The 16,606-nt window shown below is 46.6% G+C and overlaps 1 protein-coding gene across 1 annotated transcript; it reads left to right on the top strand.

Annotated features, from left to right (window-relative positions):
* Positions 1–5,945: 5,945 nt before the first annotated feature.
* Positions 5,946–16,227, top strand: LOC127028590 (insulin gene enhancer protein ISL-1-like). Its single transcript, XM_050914313.1, has 6 exons — positions 5,946–5,973; positions 6,795–6,984; positions 9,892–10,151; positions 12,140–12,426; positions 13,760–13,927; positions 16,111–16,227. The coding sequence occupies exons 1-6, from the start codon at positions 5,946–5,948 to the stop codon at positions 16,225–16,227; spliced, it is 1,050 nt and encodes a 349-aa protein (XP_050770270.1).
* Positions 16,228–16,606: the final 379 nt, after the last annotated feature.

Below are 16,606 nucleotides of genomic sequence, written 5' to 3'. Positions count from 1 at the left end.
TTATTGTTGTTGATGATGATGATGATATTAATTATTTAGGTGTTTGGTTTTGTTGGGGGGGGTTTCTTTCCAAAGCCACACTCCAGAACTGGGGGTCTGGGCTGTTTTCCTGGGACTTGAAGAAGCGACTATTGTTGTAGCAGCACTGAGCCGGGACGCTGCTTGAGGTTATTTTGGCGAGGCAAATTTCCAGTGGGAACGAGTGTGTTTACGGGGGAGAGAGAACGGGGCTGTCCAACACGCACAATCCTGGCAAGACAGACTCGTGGGGGACAGAGTTTTCCCGCTGCTCCGCATCCCCCCTCTCCTGGCAGTTTGTCCTCCCGACGTTGGCCAGGCGCCCTTTGGGGCCGGCGTGGGCCCGGGCTCGGCTCGCTGCCTCCCCCCACAGCCCCCACGGCCCGCGGGGAGAACGAAAAGGCTCGATCACCCCGGCGAGACCCCCGCCAGAGCCGGGACTGAAAAGCGGGCCTTAAACTCCCGCGCTACCTAGAGATTTCTGTTCATTCCGGAGACAAAATCGCCGCCGTATTTCCCGTCCTCGAACACTTCCTGACACGGAGAAGGTATCAAAGGGGAAATTTTAAAGCAATAAATATCCCCGATCCGCCTCGCTCCCCGTGTTCGGGCGCGTCTGCCGGTGCTGAAGCCAGACGGCACTTGGCTGAGGAGAAATTGGGCTTTTCCAGTCCTGTTCCGTATCGCTCCGCCCGACCCGGGCTCTGACATCTTCTTAACATCTTTTGGGGATTTTCCTCCCCCAGAAATCTTTGGGGGTTTATTTTCCCCCAACTGCCAAAGACCTTGCTCCCCTGCCTGTACTCCTCGTTACAGTGTGCCCATTTCGGACCGGATTAAAGCGGGGCCGGTGCCGCTAGCCAGTCCTGTGAGTGCACTCGGAGAAGGCTCTAGGAGGGAAAGGATGGCATTTTTTAAAGCAGTAAGACGATTTAATAAGCTAAATTGTATTATTAAAGTCACGAAGGTTTCCTGGGGCGCAGAAGCCCACTGACAGGTTTTCTTGTGTTTTGATAGATTTAGTGCTGTTACGGTACACTTCTCCCTCACATGCAGTAGCTAAAACTTGAAGATTAAAGATCGCACACCTCTAGACGAGTCAAAGCCTACACCCCGGAGCAGCTAATACATTTCGTGATTTATTTCCCCGCTGCGTTGTTTCCAGTTTCAGCCTTGTGCGAAACTCCTTTCTCTCGGCACATTGCACGGGCTCAGCCCTGGTGTCCTCGCCGCATCCCGCAAGGCAGCGAGGGGAAATCTGAACCTCTGGGAGCCTGTCCTGGTTTCGGCTAGGATAGAGTTAATTTTCTTCCTAGTAGCTGGTATAGTGCAGTGTTTTGGATTTAGCATGAGAATAATGTTGATAACACACTGATGTTTTTAGTTGTTGCTAAGTAGTGTTTATACTAAGTCAAGGATTTTTCAGCTTCTCATGCCCAGCCAGCAAGAAGGCTGGAGGGGCACAAGAAGCTGGGAGGGGACACAGCCAGGACAGCTGACCCAAACTGGCCAAAGGGATATTCCATACCATATGACATCATGCCCAGTATATAAAGTGGGGGGAGTTCGCCGGGATCTACTGATCGCTGCTCGGGAACTAACTGGGCATCAGTCAGTGAGTGGTGAGCAATTGCATTGTGCACCACTTGTTTTGTATATTCTAATTCTTTTAGTATTATTATTGTCATATTATTATTATTATTATCATTATCATTGTTTTTCATTCCTTTCTGTCCTATTAAACTGTCTTTATCTCAACTCACGAGGTTTTTTTCCTGATTCTCTCCCCCATCCCAGGGGTGGGGGGGAGTGAGCGAGCGGCTGCGTGGTGCTTAGTTGCTGGCTGGGGTTAAACCACGACAGAGCCCAAACCCAGACTCTTCTTGCAAAGCATCTTTCTGGCCCAAAGCGCCTCAAGAAACGTTTTAAACTGGAGCTGACTGAAGGAGCCTTTCCGCGTGCCCGAGTGACGAGTCCCACCGCGATGTAGTGGGACAAAAATAGCCCTCCCGAAGAATCAGAGTCTCTCTGTGTATGGGGACCTCGCTGACTCCCGCGGCCAGGTCCCAGGGTCTGAGTTCCGGGACGATGACCGCAATGGGCCCCAGCAGGGCAGTATGGGGAGCCCCGCGCTGCCCCGTTCGCCCCCGGGACTCGGCCGCCGCAGCCCGCTACTGCCCCAGCCCTCGTCGGCAAGGGCATCTCACTCAGCCCCTAATGCTGCCTCCCTTCCGAAACCAACACTACTTCTTTATTCATTTCCCAAAGCTGGTTTGGTTTTTTTCCTCCCCCTTTTTTCCCCTGTGGAACCGTCCTAGTTTTCACCACTAAACAAACTCAGGATCGAATTTATAGCTGTTCTTTACGGGACGGAAAGGGTTAATCGCCGCTGTCGGTTTGGGGGTTGGTTTGGGTGGGGTTTTTTTCCTTCCCTCGAATGCATATAATCTTATTTGAGCCCCTCAACGTGGTGAAAGCTATTGATTGCTGTGTAGAGCCATCGACTTTTAGCAGGCTCCTCCAGTCCCCTCCCCAAAAGTAAATAAATAAGAAAAGGAAAAAAAAGCAAGGAAAAAAAAAATTAACATATATTTTCGGAAGTGTCTCAAATACGTACAAATCCCGTTTTATGTCTTCCCATTCACGTGTATATTGATATCATAAAAGAGAAATCCTTCAGCAGGGTTTTTCTCTAAATACCTTATTCATTGAAACTGGCAGTTCCACTCATTATTCCACTCCCTTAAACCCGATTCTGATGCTGGCTAAATATAGAGCTTCGCCTTCCTGGGAACGCGAATCGAATACATCAGTAGCACAGGAGGGGGAAAAAACCCTTGATCAAAGCCCTCCTTTTCTTCCCAATCCTGGTTTGTTGGGGCGGAGACAGGTTTCTCGCTTATTGCAAATCATTTGCAAAGATCAAGCTTAAAATGCAATCACCTCTCCCAGAAGTAGTAGTTAAAAAAACCCAAAGTTAGGGGGTGGGGGTTAATAGAATTAAAACCAGACTGAATTATTTTCAAACAAAGGTGTAACGGTGGAAAATAAGATGCGTTATTTCAGAGCTGGGAGAGGGTGTATTTTAATGGGGACAAATTTTTAAAAGAAATACAAACATCCATGGACAAAAATGCATAGGACAGAGTACGGAAAAACACTTTTCCTGTTTCAGTCTCTCTCATAAAATCCGCGGATTTTTTTCTCAGTCATTGGGATGACTTTTTTTTTTTTAATTACCTACGCTCGGATCTTTTGCCAGCTCGCAGCCCACGAGGTCACCCGGGGGAGTGGGGGGAGTGTCTCGGCATGCCCTGTGCGGAGGGGGTGGTAGTGTGATATTTCCAGGCGGAAAGACACAAAAGGTCAGAAACACGCCCACCGCGCGGGGCCGCGGACGATCGCTCCTCGGCCAGCAGAGGTCGCCTCGCCGCCCGCGCGCAGCCTCCGCTCCCTGGCGCGGGGAGAGGTCGGCTGGGGAAGGGACGACCGGACGGGGGACGGTCCCGCGCGGAGGGGTGCGCGCTTCCGATCCCCCGCCACGATGAGTACCGCCTCTGCTCACGCCAAGCACCACAACGTGCCTTCCGCGGGCGACGAGGCGCGCACCGCGATCCTGCGGAGGAGGCGGCCGTGCCGAGCCGCGGGGTGAGCGCCCGGCCGCTGCGGACCGCGGGGGCACGGCGGTGCACCCCTAGCCCGGGCAAGCGGCACAGGGGCGACACCGCAGTCCGAGTCGATTTAAGTGAAATTGCCCATTACTAAAGGTTTGCCCTAAATACGTGCCAGGCTGTCCGAAGCTGCCAGCATCAGCAGTAATTCCTAATAATTGCTTTTTGGTTTACTCAGCTAAACCACAGAATTATAAAGTATATATAAACACAGTCTCATATATATATGCATATACATAAACACACCCACATATATGTTTATTGCCAGTTTCTTGGATGTAGAAGTGATCACCTAGTAGAGTTGCATTTCCCACTGTTTATTTAAACGTCGAATATGTAAAGTAACTGTATATGTGTTTACAACCATATCTTTACCTCCTGACACTATCTTGAGATCATTTCAAGACAGCTTAGTTATCTCTACAAGCGGCAACGTTGGGTCCCATTTCTTGTTTGAAATAAAACTGGAGGGTGTGTTTGCTTCCTCAGCTTTGCAAAGGAAAACGACTAGCAAACTAAGTTAGGACTCCGAGGAGGTTTGTTGTTTAGTAGCTGTCTCATCAGCAAATGCAAGTTTCAGAACTTTTTCTTGGCTGTTTTATTGGAACCAGATTTCCCCGCGGGAAGATATCCCGCGTGAATATGGCTTTGCTTCTCTTTCACTCAAACTCTAGTCTCGTCGGTTGCCTTTTAAAAAAATAGGACTTTGAAAAAAATATATTTTCCTGATGAGTAGTGATTGGAGGGCACTTATACACTACGTTGATGAGGGCGGTGTAACAGCCCATATGGAACAGAACACAAAAATGGGATTTAAACAAACTCAGAGGGGACGTTTAAGATGGGGAGGGACGATTCAGAAGGGTTTGGGGTGGACACGCTCGGGAGCAGGTACAGTTTCGCGCACAGACTAAAGGAAACTCACCGTGTAGCCTAAGCGGAGCCTGCCCTTTGAAAGGGGCAGGCTACGGGGCGCCGTGCGCCAGTGCGCAGCTGGGGGCGCGGGCATCGCACCGCACCGCACCCGGCTCTCGGGTCTGGGCTTCCCACATCGCCTCCGGGGACCAGCGCTGCAGAGCCGCGCAAACGGCAGAGTTCGCGTCTTCTTCCCTTTTTTATTTTTTATTTTTTTTAAAGAATTTTAAGGGATTCTCCACGGGGAAAGGCAGAAGTTCTTCTCTTTTCTCCGCGAATCTCTGTTCCCGGCCAACCTATGAAACCGTCTAAACACAGGATGCATTTCTATTTACAGATGGAAAAAAAAAGAAAGAAGAAAAGGAAAAGGATCTAAAAGGGATTGGAAAACATAAATAGAATGGAGGGAGTGCTGAGAGACAATTTAAGGTAAATATTTGTACCTTCTTCGATCTTGTGTTTAACAGAAATACATGAAGCTTTTATCCACGATTTTAAGAGAGAAGGAGGCTGGAGGAAAACCATAAACAGTCCCATCTCGTGGCTGGGGCTGGGGCCATGCCCAGCCAGCCTGCCTTGCCCTCCCTGCTCAGGGCAGCTACGCCTAGGAAAGATAAACGCTCGGAAAGGAAATAGCTGAACTAACACACCCCCCCCGCCGCAAAAAAACAAAACAAAACAAAACAAAACCCAACCAAACAAAAATCCATACGGAAATTGTAAATATGGCACGGCAAGCCCGAGCGGGGGAAGAGGTGGAGGAGCCCGAGTGGGCCGGGAAGGAAAATGAAAGGTGTGACGGGAGATAAACTGCGGGGACGGAGGAGAGAGACAAGAAAAAAGTATAAAGGGAAATACAACTAAGGAGCGAAGAAAAGTTGCTCTGAAAGCACTGCTTGACGCTGAAATATGATAATCAGAACAGCTGCGCCGTGCTGCCCGCAGCCAATGGGCGCCGCGTAGGCGTGACGTCCACGCGCATGACGTCAGGCCAATGGCAAGCGGGCTGAGTTGGAGCAGAGAAGTTTGAGTAAGAGATAAGGGCGAGGCGAGTGCCTGAGCCGCCAGCACCCAGTCTGGCACTGCTGTGCCGTTCCCGCGCAGCCGGATCCCGCCGCGCCTCATTCTCTCTCCGCAGCCCTGACAGTATCTCCCACGCCGGTGGTATTTTGTTTTGCCTTGCCCTTTTTTTTTTTTCTCATTTCGAGTCTTTTTTTTCTTTTGTTATTACTACTTCTACTTATTTTATTTTTTTATTAGCGACAGCTCTCAAAGCTACTTTGAAGTCTTAAAACGAAATCGTACACCATTTCACTGTGGACATTACACCCTCTTACAGATATGGGAGACATGGGAGACCCACCAAAAAGTAAGGCGGAATTTTTACCGTTGTTGGAATAAATGTGCTGTCTATTGTAATCGTCTCAGGCAGGTGAACTGATAGAGAGCTGAACTTCATTTGAATGGTGGAGAAGGTGCCTTTGTTGCCATGCCTGCATGCTTGCTGTGTTTTAAACTCGTAGCCTTGTACGTTAATAGCCTAGGGTCCTGCTCTCTTTTAAAGTTTGGGGAGCAGGCAGGATTTTAATGGGATCTCCAACCACGGAGCCTTAAATTCTCTTCGTGCTAGACTGCAGTGAGGCTGTCTAACTATCCAACACCTAGTCCGTCTAGGGGAATTAACATTAGATTTGCAAAAGAGAGCAAGTGACAACCGTAATGATGCTTGTTCTTGCTAGCAGCCTCGAGTCCCCTCTTCTATGGCAAAGGGCTGAATGGGAAGCGCACCCAGCCATGCGTTCGATGTTTCCAATCAGAGCCTCTTAAAAAATGAAACCAAACATATAGGTGCTCTCCACGTAAGGAAAGGAATCCAAACAAGCAAACAATAAAATAAAAATAAACCCACGAGGGAGTTCGGAGTTTTGATTCCGTGCAAGGCTTGCGAAATGAGGACCTTCACCCCGAAGACGGTTCACATCTGCCTTTTAACATACGTTCCGCCTCCTTTCTAAATGATGGCACACTTCAATTACCATTCAAAAGTGTAATACTCTTTTAAAAAAAAACAAAACACCAAAAAACAACAACACTCCCAGAGTACGCCCTATAAGGGAACGACACTAAAAGTGTGTTTATCTCTGTAGGAGAGTAAACGGTTAGTCAATCATGTATTTATTTTCATTTCAGAAAAACGCCTGATTTCCCTATGTGTTGGTTGCGGCAATCAAATTCACGATCAGTATATTCTGAGGGTTTCTCCGGATTTGGAATGGCATGCGGCGTGTTTGAAGTGTGCAGAGTGTAATCAGTATTTGGACGAGACCTGTACGTGCTTTGTTAGGGATGGCAAAACCTACTGTAAAAGAGATTATATCAGGTACGCCATTTATGTTGTTTAATTCTTCGGTGAGATTTTTTTAAAACTTTATAAATCTGACAGAGGCAGGAAGAGGAACAATTGTGAGAAAGAGGATGAAAAGACAATTGGTATATTTTTAAGTGATTTCCCCATAGATAGACAGGCGAGGGAAAAAAGTTCGAGTCGTCAAGTTTTTTATTCCACAAATTCAAATACAAATCTCTGTATAAACAAAACCACATTCGGAAACAGCTAGCGATTGGATGGGACCCTCCTGAGGACTTTGGCAATGCATCCTGTGATTCTAACGAAGTGGGAAATCGTAGGTAATGGAGAATATTTTCAGTAGTGTAGATATTATGAGCAACACGGAACTGATCGCTTTTTAACACAACCTGAGAAATGCATCTCTGTGTTTTTGCAAAGGCATAATGGCATTTATAAGAAAGGCACTTCAAGCATGTATGCCGTAAAAATAAATACACGGGCAAAACCCCCTATTTAAACTAGGCCTATCAAAAACAAACAAACAAAAAAAAGCAAAAGAAAAACAAAATCAAAACTGAAGTTTCCTTCAGAATGAAGGATCGTTTTGTGGGAAGGTTAAAACCTAGACCGAAATGTTTCTTCGCTAAAATAACTGACATTTAATCTTTTTAAATATTAACCCCTTTGGTGATATCTGACTGTCCTTTCTTATCTTTACTGATGAATTAGAGCAGATCAAATTGCCCATCGTCTGTTCGCGAACAATTGGGTATATTTAGATAATGGAACCGCTTCCTTCCTCACATTAAAATCTGGTAACTGATAAAATGTGAGAGTTGCCGATCCTGACACTATAGAGAAACCAAAGCAGGAATTTCGAGTGTGTTTATTATTTGTGCTCCTGGGTCATGCTGATCCGTTTCAATGTCATCTACTGGGTTTGCCAAACCAGAACTTTGCATGACACTGAGGTATGGACAGTATATTTTTACAGAAAGTTTTGGGAGCAAGTACCTACCTAGCCACCTAAGATATATTTTCTAGTTTCTTTGTAATTTTGAATTGAAATAAAGCACTTGAGTCTTTCCTTCTCCAGTGCACAATTCATAAGCAGATCGTTCCTTCAAGCCATGTTGTGAGATTATTCTCAAAGTTTTACTATGGGGAAAAAACCAGTACGCTTTCGTCCTTTCACTAATTTCAAATGAAAGGAAAACGTTTGGGACTGGGATGTGCTCACTTACCTTCTGCAAGAACTCAGCGGGCGAAATTTAAACAAACAAACAAAAATGCAGCTCTTTTAAGTTAATACGCAATACATTTCATTTGCTACAATTTTAAAAGATGTACGTTATATGCAAGTCGACTTTGAATTAGATCATGAGCCAATCTATAATTGTCAGACGTGGGCAACCCCCCCAACTTTTGTACCTATTAATGCATATACTTTGCGAACGCGCTGTTCTTTTGCCGTTTAGCTGTTTATTTGTTTGGGGGGGGTCTTCTCAAAACGTTATAATTCGGAAATATGTAGTTCTGAATATAGGATGAGTACACCTCCATAGACATAGCAGCTAAAGATGTGTGTAAATAAACATCTGTACCTACAAGTATACATCTCTAATGTATGACTATCTCTAATGAAGTGTACTGGTGAGGAAATGTGTGGGGATGAATATTAGCTCAGTTTTAAGAACAGCTTTTACAGTTCTGTGGATTGTGTGCGTGTATATGTGCGTGTATCCGTACATTTGCAGAAATATGTTAATTTTACTTAATACCAAGGAGGCTGGCTAAGGAGCACTCGGTGGGAGCCGAGAGACTGTGCAGTTCTAGACACCCGAGTTGGAGCATTTTCTCATATTCATCTACTGATGGGTGAACTGTCCCCCTCTCCTCCACGGGAGATGAGGAACCCGCCACCCACTCCAGCGTGTAACCCCAGAAACCCATTATTTGCCGTGTGGGGCTGTCAGCGAGAAGTTGCCCTTTCACTCCTGCTGGAGGGCTTGAGCCCCGGCTCAAGGTGGGAGCGTGAGCAGGAGGGGAGACGGAGCAGTGAGGCTGAGGTAGGGGCAGGTTGCAGAGCCAAAGCACTGAAAATGCGTTTTAGTAGGGGGCGGAGGAGGGGAGTTACACTACTATATATGTGAGCGTGTATATATATAAGGGGGTGTGTGTGTATGCCTATATTGTTGTATAAAATGAACCTGGTGAGAGAGGACAAGGGGAAGAGCTCCGGCCACCAGCAGAGCCACCCCTGCCATGTGTCAGAGGCTAAGCTGCCGGGAGCCTGGGCACGCATTAAGCGGCAGAAGTCCTGGTTGGTTTCCTCGCAAAAATAACACCATTTGGTGAGGCTGGCACGTTTGTGGGGAGTGGATGGCAGCTTCGCCAGCCTCACCTTTCCCCGGTGTAGCCAGGCGGTCCGGTTCAGCCCTGGGACAGGCTAGATCATGTCCCTCCACCGTGCCGGAGGGAGGGAGAGGGCAGGGACGGCCCCTCGCCTGGTGCAGCTCGGGCGCTGGGGCAGGAGGTCGGCATCTCCTCGGGAAGGAAGGGGGTCTTTTTTTTGTTTCTCCCCCTGTTTCTCCTTCCACCTCCGCCGCCCCTTCCCTCCCCCCTCTCCTTGCCCACCGGCGTGTCCGAGTCCCTGCCGTCTTTTACGGCGGGGGGATCAGGTCACCGGCAGCAAACGAATCCATTTTATTCCTTTCCTCTTCTGGCTTCTGTATTTTCAAGGCTTGTTTAACTAGTGGACTGCGTGTGGCGCGTCTACGGGGGGCCACGGGGCTGCCCACGAGCGGGAGTGAAAACCTCTCTCTTTTTTCCCCTTCCTTTCTCCCCCCCTCTCCCTTTCCTTGCCCTCCCCTTCCCCCTCCCGTGCTCTTCCTCCTTCCCTCCCTTCTCCTTCTTTCTGGGCTGGGCCCTGCTCAGGTTATACGGCATCAAGTGCGCCAAGTGCAGCATCGGCTTCAGCAAGAATGACTTCGTGATGCGCGCCCGCGCCAAGGTGTATCACATCGAGTGTTTCCGCTGCGTGGCCTGCAGCCGCCAGCTCATCCCCGGCGATGAATTCGCGCTGCGGGAGGACGGCCTCTTCTGCCGGGCGGACCACGACGTGGTGGAGCGGGCCAGCCTGGGCGCCGGGGACCCCCTCAGCCCCCTGCACCCCGCCCGGCCACTGCAGATGGCAGGTATCGTCCGCACTCGGCGCCGCGGAAGCCCGCGGGGTTTGGCGCCGCCCGGCCCGGCGCCTGGCGGGGGGCTCTGCCGCATGCAGCAGGCTCTGCGCCCCCACGGAAAGTCGGCCCCGAGCGTACGCGCCCGCGGAGAGGCGGTGGCGGCGTGCCCCACGCCCGAGGCTGCCGCGGGTCCGGCTGCTGGGAGAAACGCCCGCGTACGCGGTATGCGTGAGGCGGAGACACCTGCGCAGGGGGCAGCGGCGGGCTGCGGGCCGCGGCGGGCTGCACCCCCCACCAGCGTGCACACCTCCTGCTCCGACCGGACACCGGGTGCAGGAGTCCCCCCTGAGCCCGGGGCAGCCGGGAGCCTAAGTCGGAGACGGACGAGCCGCTACACGGAGCAGGTCTGCGGCAAAGGACAGACCCCTCTGTCTCTGGAGCATGTGGAAAAGCTGTTTTAAGCACTGGAGGAAGCGGGGTCCGAAAAGAGATAGACTTCATAACTACAGGCGAGCACTTAGGCTGTAATTTAAAACTGTCAACAGGCTAATCTTCAGTAATTGCCTTTTAAAGTGACTCTGCCTTCTTGAAACGTTTTATGTGATTTGATGAGAATTTCATCTTAAAACTCAGCATTGTAACTTCAGAGTTGCCCCACCTTTCAACTTTACTTACACTTTTAGTTCTCGACGGGTACATCAGGTACTCAGAGACGCTTAGCTTTAGGAAGAGGAATGTCTCTGAGGCAAACTAGGCTGGACAAAACAAGGTTGGCCGGCGTTATTGCTGTGCAAGTAACTGTAACTTGAAAGGTTATTTACAAACACAGCTATATTTAAGCGGGCTCGTTTCCCGCTTCTGAGCTGCTTTCAGGTGACATATCTATATATAGGGAGAAAAAATCCCGTAGCTGATCATTGCAGAATTTTAGAGAGATTGTACGTGCTCCCTATAGCGTGTGCATGTCTCTGAAAGGCATATTGTGTCTGCAGGTACAATACTGCTAATAATTGAAGCCTTCGTATTGTCTTCATCGAATTTGCCGATTTATTGTTATAATCAGAGAAGTCGGAACCCGACTGTACAAAAGTGAGCACTTTTGAATATTAGCTAGCCAGGGTTTTAGCAAAAAAAAAAGTAGTTTTTATTTTTCCCTTGACTGGGTCAAATTACATCTAGATAGCTACAGCTACACAATACACAGAAGAATACCACAATCACACGAATACTTTTAGCTCTTGATGTGATGTTACCCGTTGTTTTGCATTTCTTGGCGGTTTCCATGAGTTGCTAGGCTTGCTCCCCTTTTAAAGAATTGGCAAAACATTCATATTTTTTAAGTATTCATCAAAAGTCGACATAAATTCACCTAGCACCTCCACTTTCTAAGATAGACCTCCGTCTCCCGAGCTTTGGGATACGGGGCTCTCATGGGATTTTCCTCCACGGTCACGGTGCAGCAGATTTGGCTTGTTTTGCTTTGATTTGGAAGCATCAAAATGCCGGGAGCTGTTGCAAGTTATCGCGGCCTCTGGCTAAACTGAGCTAGATTCAGTATACAAGAAGCAGACCCGAATTATGATTAATTTAAGAAGTATTCTTTTATTACTTTTCGGGCCAAAAATCTGTTTTGGTGATTTGTCAGGAAATAAATACATAACCCCCTCCTTTCCTAGCGCACGCACACCTTAGCGAACTCGCCCTCCCCTGTCAAGTCTCATACAGGTTCAAGTTTCTGTCATTAAGGGGTTTGGGGGAGTGGTGGTTTGTTTTTGCAAATTAATTATCTGTGGAGTCAGAAATGTCAGTCCTGTCACTCCACCAGCGCATAAAGCAGAGGAGGCTGCAGGAGCTCCGATAGATCTGACTGCTTGAATGGCCTTTGAAAGAGGCCACCCACTCCACCCCCGCCTCCCCCTGTCCCACCAGCTTAGATTCATAGATTCTGCAGACTCCCTGCTTCCTACTCATGGGGATCCTGTTCCTCCCTTCCCTTACAGCAGAACCTATCTCTGCCAGACAGCCAGCTCTGCGACCCCATGTCCACAAGCAGCCCGAGAAGACCACCCGAGTCCGGACTGTCCTTAATGAAAAACAGCTTCACACCTTGAGGACCTGCTACGCTGCCAACCCCAGACCTGACGCTCTCATGAAAGAGCAACTGGTAGAAATGACTGGCCTCAGCCCGAGGGTCATCAGGGTTTGGTTTCAAAACAAGCGGTGCAAGGACAAAAAAAGGAGCATTATGATGAAGCAACTTCAGCAACAGCAACCCAATGACAAAACTGTAAGTGGCTTCAACCTCTGACCGTGCTTCCCAAGGAGAAATGCCTGGGCTATGTCCAGCCCGGCCAGCCTCTGGGGTCGGTTTGACGTTTTTGATTTTGTGGGAGTTCCCTTAAAACAAACAAAATTATACCGCTTAACTATTATTCGCTTGCTCTGCTGTCAGCGCAATTAAAACAGACCACAGTGAGAAGCCGATATAGGCAGCTCAAGCGAACACGTCTTTTTGTGGGGCTAAGAATACGCAGTGGATTAGACTAACTTCTCTGCAGCATGAATTGCGACCTGCAGAGTTTATGGGATGTAATAAACCCAGCCTTGTGTAATATTTATATTACAAATGCAAAGGACTCCTTGAGGGGAAAATGATGCTTTCGCCCTCTCTCAATGGTTTTACACAGGAGTAAACCCAGAAATAAAACCCATGAGTAAAAGGGAAATTGGATGTATTTTCTTAGCACTTTATATACTACAGTGTGTATGTGTGTGTTTGTCAGTGCACTTACTGTAGAAAAAGACAAATGCAATGCAAAGTTTATGGAATTACCATCGTGTTTACAGGTTATTTACAAGCGGAAAGTGCTGGATTCAGCATAGCAAACTGGCTGTCTCCATTTTAAGCTAACTTTTTTTTTTTTGCTCTTGTTGGTCTACTTGAAGAAGAGTCTGTTATTCTCCCTCTGTATATTGACTGACCTGAGAATGACTATTAATTCATAAGGCTGCCTAGTTAAGTGGAATTTAAGGAGTTTCATTTTACCCTGTTGGAATGCAATAAAACACGATGTTATTAACTCGCCTGAACAATCTATTCGTCGAGGCTTGGAGTTATTTTGTACACAGTGCCTGCACCACAGGGCATACTGGGAGGGTTGGGGTTTTGTTTGTTTGTTTGTTTGTTTTTTGAAAGAGCGCGATACTGACGTACCCCAGGTTTGCCGTGCAATGGATATATGATCCAGTTAAGGTCATGCAGAACAAAACCAGCCTGGATGCAAAATAGAAAGGGAACATGATTAACCGTTTCTTGTGCCGAGCCGTGCATCGGCAGCCAAGATACAGAGTGCTCGTGTTTAAGAAAGCTTGGGGGGGTATGCCTTGAGAGAAATACGAGGATTAAAGGGAAAGAAAGTAAACTTCCACTGTGATAAATGCAGCAGGTAGAAATAGGCTGACCTAGAGTAGAATAGAGTAAAACATTCACAGCAGATTAACAAAGCAAATACAAGCGACAGTGACTGTATAGATAAGACAGAAAGCAGTTTATTGACTCAGCGCTTATATACAATGAAGTTAACCAAGCTCATTAACATCTTTTGCTGGGCTGTTCACAGAATATCCAAGGGATGACAGGAACTCCAATGGTGGCTGCTAGTCCGGAGAGACATGATGGTGGTTTACAGGCGAACCCGGTGGAGGTGCAGAGTTACCAGCCGCCCTGGAAAGTACTGAGTGACTTCGCGTTGCAGAGTGACATAGACCAACCTGCTTTTCAGCAACTAGTAAGTGTCGGTTACCAGCAGGAGCAAGCCAGCGTGTACCCGGGGCAGAGCAATGGGGGGATTCCCTAAATGCGCCGCTGCCCTCAGAGAGATGAGCAATTCAGACTAGCCAGGTTTTCCTGAAATTGCAAGGTGGGCATTATGGCACTCTGTAAATGCAGCGAATTGAACTGATTTAATAGGGCTTGGTGCAAAATCTACCTTAGTGCAAAATCTACCTTAGTGCACAGCAGAGCTCTTGCCGAGTTGAGTGGAAGATGGATAAGGCCCGACCCAGCTCTCACACTCCTGAAAACTGAAAGCACCTCTATCCAGAGAACTAAAACATTCTTCACATGCCATTTAATTGTATGTACATTTATGATAGCAGTTTCTAAAATTCGCCCCTCCCCCCTTCGGGCCAATTTTCCCTTTATACTATAGGGTGGATTTTAAATATGTGATTGCAATGTCAGTTTGTGTCCTTGTTTTGTCACACAAACATGAGTAGCTTAAATTGTCGAAGTCCTCGTTTTACACATGTACCTCTAGATATAACTTTATATATCTATATATACACACAAATATATACATATATATAGTTTACATTAAATGTTGTGCTTTGGAAAGGGAATTATTAGTACGTATTCACGTGAAAAATTCAAACAATATAATAAACTGTCTTAAGCCAAAAGAAAACAGACATTTTAGAATAAATTCTGTTCTTAACTCACTTCCTTATGCCTACGTCATTTGGCAGCTCATATGGGACCATATCATCTGCAATACTTAGGCCCAACAAGGTGAATTAAGGACAGAAGTTGAACCTTAACTCAATTTCCTGGCCTAAGTGTGTTAAAACCAGATCTTTAAAATAATAAGGTACGTTGTGTATGGTTTTTCAGTGATTCAAAATAATACTTAATGATGAAACATTAATATATAGACCCTTTTTTGATCTGTTGGGCATTTTTTTCAACATGAAGCAATGAAAAACTAAGGTTTGTAGCCATGTCTAGAAATGTTTTCAGACCTTTTCAGTTTAGTATCACACTCTTACAGGATCGCTTTTTTTTTTCCCCCCCAGTGGCAGGCTGCAGCATGCTTCCCTCCCCTGGCACACCGTGCTCACTCGGGAAGCTGTAGCACAGCAGCAGGGCTATTTGCATCATTTTACCTCTAGAGCAATCACCGGTTTTCCTGCTTTAATCAAGCTGTCAAGCAGACACAAGAAAAAGTTATTTCCTTCGGCTGCCTTACTTATTGTGCCTTAACAGAATAGGAGACTTTAAAAACCTTTGATGCAGTGAGTTTTTGTAAGGAGTAGGTCTAAAAAAAAAAAAGGCAGAATGGAAGATGGATAGCCCAAATACACGCATATAGATAGACAGATAGATATTGATATATATTGGGCATAATGTCTGATACTGAAAAGAGTTAAAATGAAGAACTGTGGATGGAACGGGCAGTTCATCGACCTTTCAAGGCACTTCTCTAATCTGGAAAGGGCCTTAATCACAGGATCGGCCAGCTAAATAGGTGCCAAAGAAATGCTTTTGGATTAGCAAAGCTCCACCCTTCAATCATGCCTTTTCCCAACGCTGCTCCTAAACTAACAGGAGCCACGGGGCACATTAGAATGGAGAAGTGTGACCTTTTTTTATCAAACTGACTCTCGTTAAAAAGAGATACCACCCGCTTCAAATCGCAAATGAAAGAGGATGGTTTGTTTCAAATGCCTTCTGCTCCTGGATGCTCCTTCCAGGTTTATTTTATTATGTGCACAAAAGGGGAAAAAAGTAACCTTGCAGTTTTGTGTCAAAAAACCACATGCACGCTTAAATAATTGACTAGAACATCCTGTTGGGATTGCCACTCTTGCAAGACAGGGAAGAAGGCCTCATTAATAAGGTTGATTTTTTTATTTGCTTGATTTTACAGTCTTTTTTTTTAAATTTTTTTTTTAACCTGCTTTTTTTCGATTATTTGGCTGAAGGCCTGAAGAAGATTCCTACGAAGTCAATGGGGAAGCTAAACAAAGCAACAAGCAGTGACACAGCCTCCCATGGAGAGGTATCAGGCCATTCGGCTACATGCCTGTATATTTATTTTTGCGTTCTTCTTTGCCTTTGCCTGCTACTTTTCTTTGATTGTTACAGTTGTAAAAATCCTTTTTTTTTTTTTTTTTTTTTTTTTTTTGGCAGGTTAATTTTTCAGAAGGAGGACCCGGTTCCAATTCTACTGGAAGTGAAGTAGCATCAATGTCTTCTCAGCTCCCAGATACGCCCAACAGCATGATAGCCAGTCCTATTGAGGCATGAAGAACATTCATTCAGATTTCTGTTGTTGATTCATTCAGATTTCTGTTGTTGTTTCTGCCCTTACCGTCACCCCTGTTGGAGAGAGTGGGAAAGTGATCGCGTGGGACTCTGAATTTTAGGGGGAAAAAGTATTTAACAACCCTGTAATGAACCTAGCAAGGAACCGCTCCATGAAATGAACGGAGTCATGTTTGAAAAGACAAGGTAATATGGTAGCAACACTGTGAAGACAATCATGGGATCTTACTAGAATAAATACTAAAAAACCAAAACCCACACTATTCAATCATCAGAGGAGGATCGAAAAGACGTTTTCAAAATGTAAAGTATTTGTACTCGTGGATCTGAAAAAAAAAAAGTTGAAAAAAATTATCTTTTC

The sequence above is a fragment of the Gymnogyps californianus genome, unplaced genomic scaffold (genome assembly GCF_018139145.2).
Source record: "Gymnogyps californianus isolate 813 unplaced genomic scaffold, ASM1813914v2 HiC_scaffold_35, whole genome shotgun sequence".
NCBI classification, from domain to species: domain Eukaryota; kingdom Metazoa; phylum Chordata; class Aves; order Accipitriformes; family Cathartidae; genus Gymnogyps; species Gymnogyps californianus.
The sequence above is the reverse complement of the archived record's forward strand: the minus strand, read 5'-3'. Positions and strand labels throughout refer to the sequence as shown.

Coding starts and splice junctions, on each gene's coding strand:
- LOC127028590 (XM_050914313.1), top strand. CDS start 5,946: ATGGGAGACATGGGAGACCCACCAAAAA. Junction 6,985..9,891: donor TGTAAAAGAGATTATATCAG/GTACGCCATTTA, acceptor GGCCCTGCTCAG/GTTATACGGCATCAAGTGCG. Junction 12,427..13,759: donor AGCAACCCAATGACAAAACT/GTAAGTGGCTTC, acceptor GGCTGTTCACAG/AATATCCAAGGGATGACAGG.